The sequence below is a fragment of the Scyliorhinus canicula genome, chromosome 14 (assembly GCF_902713615.1).
Source record: "Scyliorhinus canicula chromosome 14, sScyCan1.1, whole genome shotgun sequence".
NCBI lineage: Eukaryota > Metazoa > Chordata > Chondrichthyes > Carcharhiniformes > Scyliorhinidae > Scyliorhinus > Scyliorhinus canicula.
This window is the reverse complement of record NC_052159.1, coordinates 96,417,993-96,430,877: the sequence shown is the minus strand read 5'-3', so window position 1 is coordinate 96,430,877 and position 12,885 is coordinate 96,417,993. Positions and strand designations below refer to the sequence as shown.

The following is a 12,885-nucleotide window of genomic DNA, read 5'->3' as shown; positions in this document are numbered from 1 at the left end:
TTCCTCAGATGAACTCCTGAGGAAGGAGCAGTGCTTCAAAAGCTAGTGATTTGAAACAAACCTGTTGGACTTTAACCTGGTGTAAGACTTCTTACTATCTATCTTTGTCTTAAAGGCACTCAGTGACTTGGCCTCCACAGTCTTCTGCGGCAATGAGTTCCACAGATTCGCCACCCCCTGGTTGAAGAAATTCCTCCTCATCTCTGTTTTAAAGGATTGTCCCTTCAATCTGAGGCTGTGCCCTCGGGTTCTAGTTTCTCCTACTAGTGGAAACATCCTCTCCATGTTCACTCTAACTCGGCCTCTCAGTATTCTGTAAGTTTCAATGAGATCACCCTCATCCTTCTAAACTCCATCAAGTTCAGACCCAGAGTCCTCAACCACTCCTCATATGGCACCTAGAGTCTTCATGCATTCTCTTCCAGTAAACGATGTGGTATCCCTTTGAGAGCCTTGTTTGTGAGCTTTTCATGCAACCTTATCAGAGTCCAGCTTCCTCCCCTCAGTCTTCCCTCTGCCTTCCATTATTTATCATCCTTATCTATATCCTTGCCCCTCTGCCTGCCATTAGCCCTCACCCTTAGCCCACAGAGGTGGAGCCCACAAGGGCAACAACATAGTACACTGCAATACAGTGGTGAATGGTTACCATAATACGTTCACCACAGCTACTAGCCCCGTGCCGTGTCACTTTAACATTTTCACTTCCACATTCTCCCATTCAAAAATATTTTCTCCACCCACCTATGTCCTGATTAAGGTTCTTTGTTCAACAATTCATGTGCGAATCCAGAGTCAACCCACAGACTTGAGAAAAAACACAACAAAGCTTGTGAATGACATGGATCCTGAAATTTGCCACCACTTTCAAATCTAGTTCCTTAACAATTAAAGTCTTATCTGAGTCTGAACAGCAGTTGCACATTTATGAGGGCACAGCTGCATTTTAGCAATAGAACAATACGGTGATTACTTGGTGTCGCAGTCCAGTGCCTACTAAACTCACCATATACAACTTTGAAACAAGGTTGTTAGTTAAAAAAATAAACACTGAGTGGTTGAACTCTGAACCAAATGAATTTCTCTCCTGGTTAGATGGAGGGACGGGGCCGAGTGAACAAAGAACCTCTTCTGCTCGTCCCTGTTACATGCTACCTGGGGGAATGAAGCCTGGTTTCAGATGAATGGGAAAATGCTCCTTGTGGGTTCCGTCATTTTCAATTTTAATTTTAGAGCTTTAACATTTGCAATTTTTTTTCTTATTTCAGCATAAGATAATTTGACATTGTTACATTGAGAACTTACTATTTTGAAGCATATCACTGGTAAATAAGAACTGTAGTGCACAGTTTAAAATTTAACAAATCGTATTTTTCCCTGTAAAAGCAGATCTTGTACCACAAGGTACCTGCTATCGGCACTGCTGAATTTGCTGTTTTTAGTAGCACCACCAGGAGGCGGTTTACATCTTTAATTTTGGACTACTGTCCTGCATTCTTGATTTTGCACATCTATCATCCATTTGGGAACATTTTATTTTAACTTTATATCTATATTGACCAATGGACAATCGAATAGCCAGCAACTTTTTAACTATGAAATTGTCACTCCTCTTCCCCATTCAATATCCCAGGATTACGTCAGGACCAGATTCAGCATTATACATTGAACCAGATTTTGCAGGAGCAGGACATCATTGCACCATGGTCTATCAGTTAGAATTACAATTGCATACTTTTCCCACATAATTGCTGGAAGTGTAACCTGATAACAGCACAGTGAGGGCAAAGGGCATCCAGGATCTTGGTGAACAGTGGGCCCAATATCTCAGTAGCCAGTGAGATTAAAGGATGAAAAAAATAAACATTGGAGGGACTGAGGGGGAGAGTAGATTAGAGTTGAAATGTCAAATCAGAAATAGGGGACGCGCTACCAGAATGAGGACAGAGACCCGTAACGTGAGAGATTAGCCACGTCTTTCCTAGCATACGGAGCGCCAAGAAACACCTTGCAATGTAACGACCATCCGGATAGATTGGGAGCCTTAGCGGGGAATTCCATGATGAAAATCATGGAGAGGCTTCGGGTGAGGTGGCATATTTGAGAAGCAAATGGTGGAGTGGCATAAATCAGCCAGTGTCTGTGGTAATTTGTAAAATGCTGGTTACCTCCATTTGCCACAAGTTACTGACCAGCTTGCAGATAATAACAGCATGTGCTGTTCACATTTAATTACTGTTTCAGAAAATTCTGGGCCATCCTCTGGATCAATAAACTATTTGCTTCAGTGGCTAACTCAAACATCCCCAGATTGCTGACTTCCTGCGTTGTTTGTTGGGAAGTTATGTAACACATCAAAGAAGATATGCAATACCTTCTCCCCTGGCTTCATTTCTTCCAGCTTCCACGTTTTTCATCCATGTAGTGAGGTTTACAACACCAATCGTAAAAGACAGATGAATAATCTGCTTCTCCCTCCCCCATCAAAGCTCTGGATAAGTTACTCATATTGTCTCTCATACCCTTGTGTGTCAGTGTGCTTTATTTTCAAATACAAAATATCAACAATAATAGCATGTATTTTATAATGATTATTATGTCTAGGGCAGAAATGCATCTGAGCAGGTTGCTATGATACAGCAAGTTGAGCAGTTCAATGCCACTCTGCCAGCAGAGCATCGAATTACTACCTCTGTGGAGATTGAGAAAACAAGAGAACCACTTTACCAACTCTTTGGACATGGAGACGTGGTATGTTTTACTTTAGAAATGTTAAAGAATGAGCTAGTATATGAACTGGGTCATTAAACCGACCTATTTATTAACATCAATCATACTTGCATTTATGTAAAGTTATAGTGCAGTACAACATCTCAGGAATACTTAATGAAATTAATTACTTTCAAAGTCTTGTGATTGGTTTGTTCAGTGGGCAAACAAAGCTACCATGATCCACCAGCAAAACCTAATGATCAGCATAGGCTGGGCGGGCAGTTGACCCGTTTTTTTTGTTGACCGGGTGAATGGGAGGAGGGAATGCTGATACAGACATCAAACAAAATTCATGGTCTTCTTGAAATAGCATCATTTGTAATGCACACCCCAACTGCCACAACGGTCAGTTAGCACCTCGAGCTTGTATCCCCTCCTGAAGGATGCCACTTTTGACAATGCAGTGAAGTCTTCTGGGACGATGGGCTTATATTCTTCTATGGGCCCAAACCTTTAACCTTCAGGAGTGAAAAGTTCACCAACTGAGCCAAACTTTGGAGAAAAGCCAGATTAGCCCTTCCCTATTTTTGTCTTAATGTTACATGTCGATGGTGTGATAGTTTTACTGTGCTATAGTGAGATGGATGGGTAATAAGCCTATAAATTTTTTTGACATATTTTGTGCATTGTTCAGACTTTTTGTGAAGAATAGGAGTAGGTGTCACATACAATGGGCGGGATTCTCCGATCCTGTGCCGGGTCAGAGAATCGCTGGGGGGGGGGGGGCGAATCCCGCGACACCGCTCCAATTCTTGGCCGCCGATTCTCCAGCGACCGGGGGTGGTGGGGGGGGAGTGGGGATTGGAAGGCCCGCGATCAGGGCCAACCGATCAGCGGGTGGGCTAATTATGGGGGGGCCTATGTTCCTGGAGCGCCACATGTCCCGGGGGCCGATGCAGAGGCGGCAACCCACACGCATGCGCGGACCCGCGCTGGCCGTGGCGCGCATATGCAGACCCGTGCCGGCTGTGCTGCCGCCCATATCGGTAGCTGGAGCTGCGTGAGGAGCTCCGCCGTTTACGACGGCGTCAACACTTAGCCCCATTATCGGAGAATCCCGCCCATAGTTCCTCACCTGAGGTTCAGTTAGGAGCTATGCTTCTTGAACACCATAGGCCCCTGCTGGGAACCTTGCTCCCACTCCACCCTGTCATGTTGTTTTCCAAGGGGAATGGACAGAATCACAGCACTGTTACAGTGCAGAAGCAGGCCATTCAGTCTATCATGTCTGCACTGATTCTCCAGGTAAATATTACCCCACTTTCTCAGATAACAGTCCAATTCTCATGTGAATGCCTTGATTGAACCTGCCTCCACTACACTGTGGGACATTGCATTCCAGACACAACCACTTTCTGCTTGAAAAAAGATTTTCCTCATGTTGCTTTAGCTTCTTATGCCCATTACTTAAAATTTGTGTCCTTTCCTTCTCAATCTGTTTGTCGCTGTTTACTCTGACCAGACCCCTCATGATTTTGAATAACTTGATCAAATCTTCTCTCAGCCTACTTTACTCCAAGAAAAATAGTCCCAACTTATCCAATCTATCTTCATAACTGAAGTTCCTCAACCCAAGAAGATAAAGTCCCAGATGACCATAGACTGTTTTCCTCTTTGAGGGGCAGAACTGACTGGTGGTGATTTAACCTCACGATCACCACACCTATAATAATATAATAATCTTTACTGTCACAAGTAGGCTTATATTGCAATGAAGTTACTGTGAAAAGCCCCTAGTCGCCACATTCCGGCGTTTGTTGAGGTCCACGGAGGGAGAATTCAGAATGTCCAAATTACCTAACAAGCACGTCTATGTGGGAATTGTGGCAGGAAACCGGAGCACCCGGAAGAAACCCATGCAGAGAACGTGCATACTCCGCACAGACAGTGACCCAAACCAGGAATTGAAACTGGGACCCTGGCGCTGAAAAGCAACCATGCTAACCACTGTGCTACCGTGTAACCCCTCAGGTAAGGGGTAAGATTGAGAAGATGGGGCTTTCATGAATTACCTCAGCCAGTATGGGAGTTGAACTTACGCTTAGCCTTGCTCTGCATAACAAACCAGCTGTCTAGCCAAGTGAGCTAAATCGGCCCCCAAATGGTTCACCCTTAGGACCATTCTTTTGAATCATTTCTGCAGTTTCTCCAATATCTTTACATCTTTCCTAAAGTGTGGTACCCAGAACTAGATGCAACGCTCCAGCTGAGGCTGAGCTTGTACAAGTTCAACATAACTTTCTGGCTCTTGTACACTAAGTCCCTATTAATAAAGCCCATTATACTCTCTGCTGTATTAAATGCTCTCTTAACCTGTCCTGTCTCTTCAATGATGTATGCACAGATACATATAGGTCCTTCTGCTCTTGTACCCTCTTCAAAGTTGTATCCTTTATTTTATATTGCTTCTCCATGTCGCCCTACAAAAATGAATTGTTTAACATTCTCCGCACTGAACTTTAACTGCCACTCCATTCCACCAACTTGTCCATGGGCAGGATTTTCTGACCCTTCCCAGGATATTCCCCTCTTCTAAAGTCAAACCCCGCTGCAGGTTCCCCGGCGGCAGGAAGGGCAAACCACACAAATTGCCGCTGACTTCGGCGGGGCTGCAAGAGACCGCTGGAGGTCAATGAAGAGCCGCTGGAAGTCAATGAAGAGCCCGCTGGCGGTCAATGAAGAGCCCGCTGGCGGTCAATGAAGAGCCCGCTGGCGGTCAATGAAGAGCCCGCTGGAGGTCAATGAAGAGCCCGCTGGAGGTCAATGAAGAGCCCGCTGGAGGTCAATGAAGAGCCCGCTGGAGGTCAATGAAGAGCCCGCTGGAGGTCAATGAAGAGGCCGCTGGAGGTCAATGAAGAGGCCACTGGAGGTCAATGAAGAGCCCGCTGGAGGTCAATGAAGAGCGCGCTGGAGGTCAATGAAGAGGTCGCTGGGGGTCAATGAAGAGGCCGCTGGGGGTCAATGAAGAGGCCGCTGGGGGTCAATGAAGAGGCCGCTGGGGGTCAATGAAAAGGCCGCTGGGGGTCAATGAAGAGGCCGCTGGGGGTCAATGAAGAGGCCGCTGGGGGTCAATGAAGAGGCCGCTGGAGGTCAATGAAGAGCCCGCTGGAGGTCAATGAAGAGCCCGCTGGCGGTCAATGAAGAGGTCGCTGGCTGTAAATGAAGAGCTCGCTGGAGGTCAATGAAGAGCCCGCTGGAGGTCAATGAAGAGGCTGCTGGAGGTCAATGAAGAGGCCGCTGGAGGTCAATGAAGAGGCCGCTGGGGGTCAATGAAGAGGCCGCTGGGGGTCAATGAAGAGGCCGCTGGAGGTCAATGAAGAGCCCGCTGGAGGTCAATGAAGAGCGCGCTGGCGGTCAATGAAGAGGTCGCTGGCTGTAAATGAAGAGGCCGCTGGAGGTCAATGAAGAGCCCGCTGGAGGTCAATGAAGAGGCCGCTGGAGGTCAATGAAGAGGCCGCTGGAGGTCAATGAAGAGGCCGCTGGATGTCAATGAAGAGGCCGCTGGAGGTCAATGAAGAGGCCGCTGGAGGTCAATGAAGAGGCCGCTGGAGGTCAATGAAGAGGCCGCTGGAGGTCAATGAAGAGGCCGCTGGAGGTCAATGAAGAGGCCGCAGGAGGTCAATGAAGAGGCCGCTGGAGGTCAATGAAGAGGCCGCTGACGGTCAATGAGCCACCGCCACCCTGGGGGTCTGTAAAATTCTGGCACATGTCGTTTGGAGTCCTTTTCAATTCTCCTCACAGATCCTAATCCTTCCAAGTTTAATGTCATCCACAAATTTGGAAGTGCCCTGTACACCAAGGTGTAGGTCATTAATATATATCAGGAAGAACAAGGATCCGAACACTGACCCCGAGGGGAACTCCACTATAAACCTTCCTCCAGTCCAAAAGACATCCATTAACCACTTTGTTAGTTTCCTGTCACTCAGCCAATTTCAAATCCATGTTACTACTTACCCTTTTATTCTATGCGATATAACTTTGTTTACAAGTCTGTTGTGCGGCATGGTATCGAATGTCTTTTGAACATGTACACCACATCAATGGCACTGTCCCCAGGATCCTTGCTGTTTAATCTTCATAAATCTCGAACTAGTTAAACACAAATTTCCCTCATCAAATCTGTGCTGGCTTTCCTTATAATTAAACTATATATGTCCATGTGAATAATAATTTTGTCCCAATGATTGTTGCTAGATGTTTCCCAACACCAGGGGGGAAATTCTCCGACCCCCCGCAGGGTCGGAGAATCGCCCGGGGCCGGCGTAAATCCTGCCCCCGCCATGGCCGGAATTCTCCGTCACCTGGGAATTGGCGGGGGCGGGAATTGCGCCGTGCCGGTCGGCGGGCCCCCTGTGGCGATTCTCCGGCCCGCGATGGGCCGAAGTCCCGTCGCTGAGAGGCCAATCCCGCCGACGTGGTTTCAACCACCTCTGGTGGCGGCGGGATTGGTGGCGCGAGCGGGCCCCCGGGGTCCTGGGGGGGGCGCGGGGCGATCGGACCTCGGGTGTGCCCCCACGGTGGCCTGGCCTGCGATCGGGGCCTACCGATCGGCGGGCGGGCCAGTGCCGTGGGGGCACTCTTTTCCTTCCACCGCCGCCACGGCCTCCACCATGGCGGAGGCGGAAGAGAAACCCCAACCGCACATGCGCCGGTGGTGACGTCAGCGGCAGCTGACGCACCGGCGCATGCGCGAACCGGCGAAGGCCTTTCGGCCAGCCCCGACGCCGGCGGCGGGCGTCAAAGGCTGTTGGCGCCGGTTTTGGCGCCAGTCGGCGTGGCGCCAACTACTCCAGCACGGGCCTAGCCCCTAAAGGTCGGAAGAAGTTCGCACTTTTGGGGAGGCCGGGGTGGTTGGCACCGCTCCGCTACGCCGGAACCCCCCGCCGCGCCGGATACGGGAGAATCCTGGCCCTGAATTAAATTGACTGGCCTGTAGTCGCTGGATTTATCTTTACACACTTTTTTCAATAAGGGTGTAACATTTGTAACTCTCCAATCCTCTGGCACCTGCTTTACTGCTCCCGGCCACTTCACAGTGATCCTGACCTGCTTTACACTCCCCTGTCTGCTTCACAGTGATCCTGACATGCTTCACTCTCCTCCCGATCTGCTTCACAGTGATCCTGACCTGCTTCACTCTCCTCCCGGTCTGCTTCACGGTGATCCTGACCTGCTTCACACTCCTCCCGGTCTGCTTCACAGTGATCCTGACCTGCTTCACACTCCTCCCAGTCTGCTTCACAGTGAACTTGACCTGCTTCACACTCCTCCTGGTCTGCTTTGCAGTGATCCTGACCTGCTTCACAGTGATCCTGACCTGCTTCACTCTCCTCCCGATCTGCTTCACAGTGATCCTGACCTGCTTCACACTCCTCCCGGTCTGCTTCACAGTGATCCTGACCTTCACACTCCTCCCGGTCTGCTTCACAGTGATCTTGATCTACTTCACTCTCCCCTGGTCTCATCACAGTGATGCTGACCTGCTTCACACTCCTGGTCTGCTTCACAGTGATCCTGACCTGCTTCACTCTCCTCCCGGTCTGCTTCACAGTGATCCTGACCTGCTTCACTCTCCTCCCGGTCTGCTTCACAGTGATCCTGACCTGCTTCACACTCCTCCCGGTCTCTTCAGAGTGATCCTGACTTGCTTCACTCTCCTCTTTGTCAATGCCTACTAGTGCACCATCTTTGGGAGCAGCTTGTTTATGCTGACGCCTGAATTCAGCAAAACATCCTTTAACACTTCCACACCAGTTCCTGTAGATGTTTGCCATTTGAAATGATGATAGATGGAACCAAGTACAATTACAAAATATCAACCTGCAACTATCCTGTAAAAATTGCTTGCATATGCTCAGTTGTGTGTGTTTAAAATACACCATCAGCTGGAGTGTTGACCTCCAAATGGCAGGACTGGCATCAAATTCTCCTTTGTAAACTGATTGACTTCCTGATCTGCCTACTCTGCATACCTCGAGCGGCCCTTCACAATTCACACTCTCGAGCTCACATCAATATGGTGTCCAGTGCACATGCACCAGACGTGGCTGTGTGCACCTGGGATTTCACTTTGGACATGTAATGGTACCCCTAACACCCAAACAATGGATATGCTGGAATCTAATGCTGTATTTCCCTATAAAATGTAGACATGCTATTGTGAGAAGGGAGTTACGTGAAAACTGTTGCAGTATCAGGTCTTGAATGAGTATCATAAAAAGGAATGGGGAATATTATCGGTAAAAATGTTTTCCATGTCTTGTTTAATTTTGGACCTCAGATGGTCCGAAGTTAAAGTTAAAAAGGAAGCAGACTACAACTTAAGGTATATGGATGCTACATTTCATAAGAGTTTGGAAATGTCCCAGAGATTTTTAACAAGAAGAATGGCTGGAGCGTAAGTTTCCAGGAAGTCAGGATATCTGTATAGGACAATGGAATGGCGAGTGTACAGCCTGTGCATTAGGATGCTGGTAATATCATTTTTGGGAAGTTGAGAAGTGCTAAACAACATATTTTCAGTGGCCATTACTAAGTTTGTTACCAAATACCTGAAACGATCTTCAATAGAAATGCCAATAAAGAATAAGTCCCATCAAGTTAAGCAATGCCTGCACGCTTTCAAGATAAATATACTTTTTTTGTCTGTGTGCATGCCTTAGGTTTTTGTCAGCAAAGATGTTGCTAGACATTTTGGATTTAATTCAGCATCAGAAGCAGTAAAAGGACTTTACAGCCGTGTAAAACCAGGGTAAGTACAGCCAGAGCCCTGAATTTAAGCGCATTTTCTATCACATTCCCTTTGTATAAGTAGATTTGAATGAAAAGTGTATAATGCAAATAGGGCTTTATTACCACAATGTCATCTGTCCTCCAGGCCATAGTAACAGGCCTCTGTAGTTATGTATCTGGAGCAGTGTGAACATGCTTGTCTCAGACCTTGTCTGAACCTTGTGCAAACTACATAAAATTGGATAGAGCTGAGAGCAAACAGGCCTTTAGGCCAAACCCGTCTATAGTCATGTGTGTGTTCCATTTGAACCGCTTCCCATCTTTACTCCTCTTATCTCTATCAGCACAATCCTCTATTCCCTTGCTCCCACATATGTCTATCTAGCTCCTACTTAACTGTATCTATCCTACACCCCTCAACGACTCCCTGTGGATAGTGAGTTCCACCTTCTCACCATTGTCTGAGCAAAGAGGTTTCTTATGAATTCTTGGCAACTACCTTGTATTAATGATATCTAATTTTGCTATTCTACAGAAGTGGAAAAACTCCTGTGTTTGCTCTGTCAAAACTTTTCATGGTTTGAAGCCCTCTATTAGTCCACCCTCGATCATTTTTCAAAACAAGATAGATTAAACAAAGAACAGCTGTTCCCGTTATCTGATGGGGCAAAGATTAACAAGCTCAGATTTAATATTTTGAGCAAGAGTTGCAGGAGGTACATGAGGAAAGACTTTTTTTAACACAGAGAGTGGTAATGACCTGGAACTCGCTGCCTATGAGGGTGAGAGAAGCGAAGGTGTTCAATAATTTCAAAAATAAGCTGGATTGACACTAGAGGGAAATAAACTTGCAGGTCTACAAGGTTACAGAGGGAAATGAGACTGATTGAGTTATGCGATAGAGAGCCAGCATGCACTCAATGGGCTGAATGGACGCCATCTGTGTTGTTATGATGCTATGAGTGGAATCTTACTGCCTTTGAAGATTTTCTGAGGTCTGGCCCAAAAGTGGGACCTGGCCCCGCTAGTGATACGTGGCTTCCCACCTCTATGATATTACCAGAGGCGCCCAATTAATGGATTGCCTCCAAGACACTGTCTTAACGTGGTATAGACACCCAGCCAGACCAATGGGAGGAGGGCTTCAGTGTTGTCTTGCTGGCAGCCTCCCCTGGAGAATTGGGTACTGCTGCGGCAGGCTGGGGAACGGGAGGGTCCTTCAAGGTGGAGGTGCCTTCAGAAGATGTGTAAAACATTTTAAATACCTGTGGCCACAGCTGCCAGGTCATATTTCTAGAGGGGATGGCCTGGGCTGTAGCTGTTACCTTATGGTAGACTTGGCTCTGGTGAGGGTTAAAGTATTGGAGAGCTCACACCCCAGCAAGCCAACCAATGGCATGCGAGCTCCAGACACCTGCTGGACTTTACCCTCAATGGGGGGCCCATCCGCCACTGAGAAGATGCCATCAGCATCTCCAACCTGACCACAAGTGGGCACATAAATGTCCAGATTGGCTACCCACCAGTTAGATGATCCTTGCTGCTTCCACCCCACGTTTGGTAAGAGTAGCTAGGAGTAGGAACTTGTCAGCCTGCTAATATGTAGCCCTCCTGTTCTACCTTCCTCCCAATCCCACCGTCAAGGCTGGCTTGTAGGACGAGTAAGATTCCACCCACTGACTCCATAACTTCATATCCTTCCCATAATATGGCAACAGAAATTGTAACAGTTCTGCAAGTGTACACTAACCAGGGTTTGACATAACTTTAGTATAACGTCTTTACTTTTAAATTCTAACCCTGCAGAAATAAACCCCACAGTATGAATTGTTGTTTTGTAGCCTCGTTAAGCTGAATTGTTTTTTAAAAAATAATATTTTATTAAGGTATTTGAAAATGTTTATAACAGTAACAAAAACAATGACATCAACATGGGAAAATAAACATTCCCCCCAGCCCAATCTTCACACACCTCCACCCCACAACAACAATCCCCCCCCCCCCCCCCCCCCCCGCCCTTTGGAATACTGCATCTGCTGACATTTTTAATTTTCCCCGAGAAAGAGAGATTTTCCCCTGATCATGGCTCGGCACAACATTGAGGGCCGAAGGGCCTGTTCTGTGCTGTACTGTTCTATGTTCTAAAGTCTCCGGGAGACCCCTAACATTGACCCTCTTAAGGCAAACTTTATTTTCTCAAGACTGAGAAACCCAACCATGTCACTAACCCAGGTCTCTACACTCGGGGGCTTCAAGTCCCTCCACATTAATAAGATCTGTCTCCGGGCTGCCAGGGAGGCAAAGGCCAAGTTGGCGGCCTCTTTCGCCCCCGAACTCCCGACACTCCAAAGATCGCTATCTCTGGACTCGGCACCACCCGTGTTTTTAGCACCCTGGCCGTAGCAAAACCCTGCTAAAACCCTCTAAGGTTCAGGCATGCCCAAAACATGTAGACATGATTTGCTGGGCTTCCCGAGCACCTCACACACCTTTCCTCTGCCCTGAAAAACCTGCTCATCCTCGCCACTGTCATGTGTGCCCGGTGGACCACCTTAAATTGCTTCAGGCTGAGCCTGGTGCATGATGAGGAGGTATTAACCCTGCTTAGGGCATCCGCCCATAAACCCGCCTCTCTTTCCTCCTAGCTCGTCCTCCCACTTGCCGTTAAGCTCCTCCACCGGAGTTTCCTCCGCCTCCGAAAGCTCCTGGTAATTATCCGATACTTTCCCCTCTCCCACCCAGGCACTGGAAACTACTCTATCCTGTATCCCCTGTGGCGGCAGCAGTGGAAAGGCCGGCACCTGTTTTCTCAGGAAGTCTCGCACCTGTAAATACCTAAAACCATTCCCTGCTGGCAATTTAAATGTATCCTCCAAAGCTTTCAAGCTGGGAAAGCTCCCATCTATAAATAGACACCCCATCCTTCTAATTCTTGCCCTCTGCCAACTCCGGAACCCGCCATCTAGCCTACCCGGTATAAACCTGTGTTATAAATCGGGGTCCAAATCGATGCTCCCTCCACTCTCTCATATTTCCTCCACTGCCCCCAGATCCTCAGAGCCGCCACTACCACTGGACTTGTGGAGTATCGGGCCGGCGAGAACGGCAGAGGTGCCGTTACCAATGCTCCCAGACTGGTATCTTTACATGGCGCCGCCTCCATCCGCTCCCATGCCCACCCCTCCCCCACTACCCACTTCCTGATCATGGCTCTATTAGCCACCCAGTAGTAATTTCAGAAGCTCGGCAGCGCCAACCCACCCTCCCCCCCCCCAACTGCGCTCCAGCAACACTTTCTTCACTCGCGGGGTTTTACTCTCCCACACAAAGCCCAAAATAATCTTATTCACCCGCTTGGAAAAGGCCTTTGGGTTGAAG

The 12,885-nt window shown here is 48.0% G+C and overlaps 1 protein-coding gene across 9 annotated transcripts in view; it reads left to right on the top strand.

The window, feature by feature from the left end:
* Nucleotides 1–12,885, top strand: part of khk (ketohexokinase) — a 90,318-nt gene that overhangs the window by 66,710 nt on the left and 10,723 nt on the right. For all 9 annotated transcript variants that reach the window (XM_038818455.1, XM_038818450.1, XM_038818452.1 and 6 more), the window contains 2 exons: nucleotides 2,605–2,751; nucleotides 9,438–9,526. In XM_038818455.1, the coding sequence (XP_038674383.1) occupies nucleotides 2,605–2,751; nucleotides 9,438–9,526 (236 nt within the window). The remainder of the gene's footprint in view (nucleotides 1–2,604; nucleotides 2,752–9,437; nucleotides 9,527–12,885) is intronic.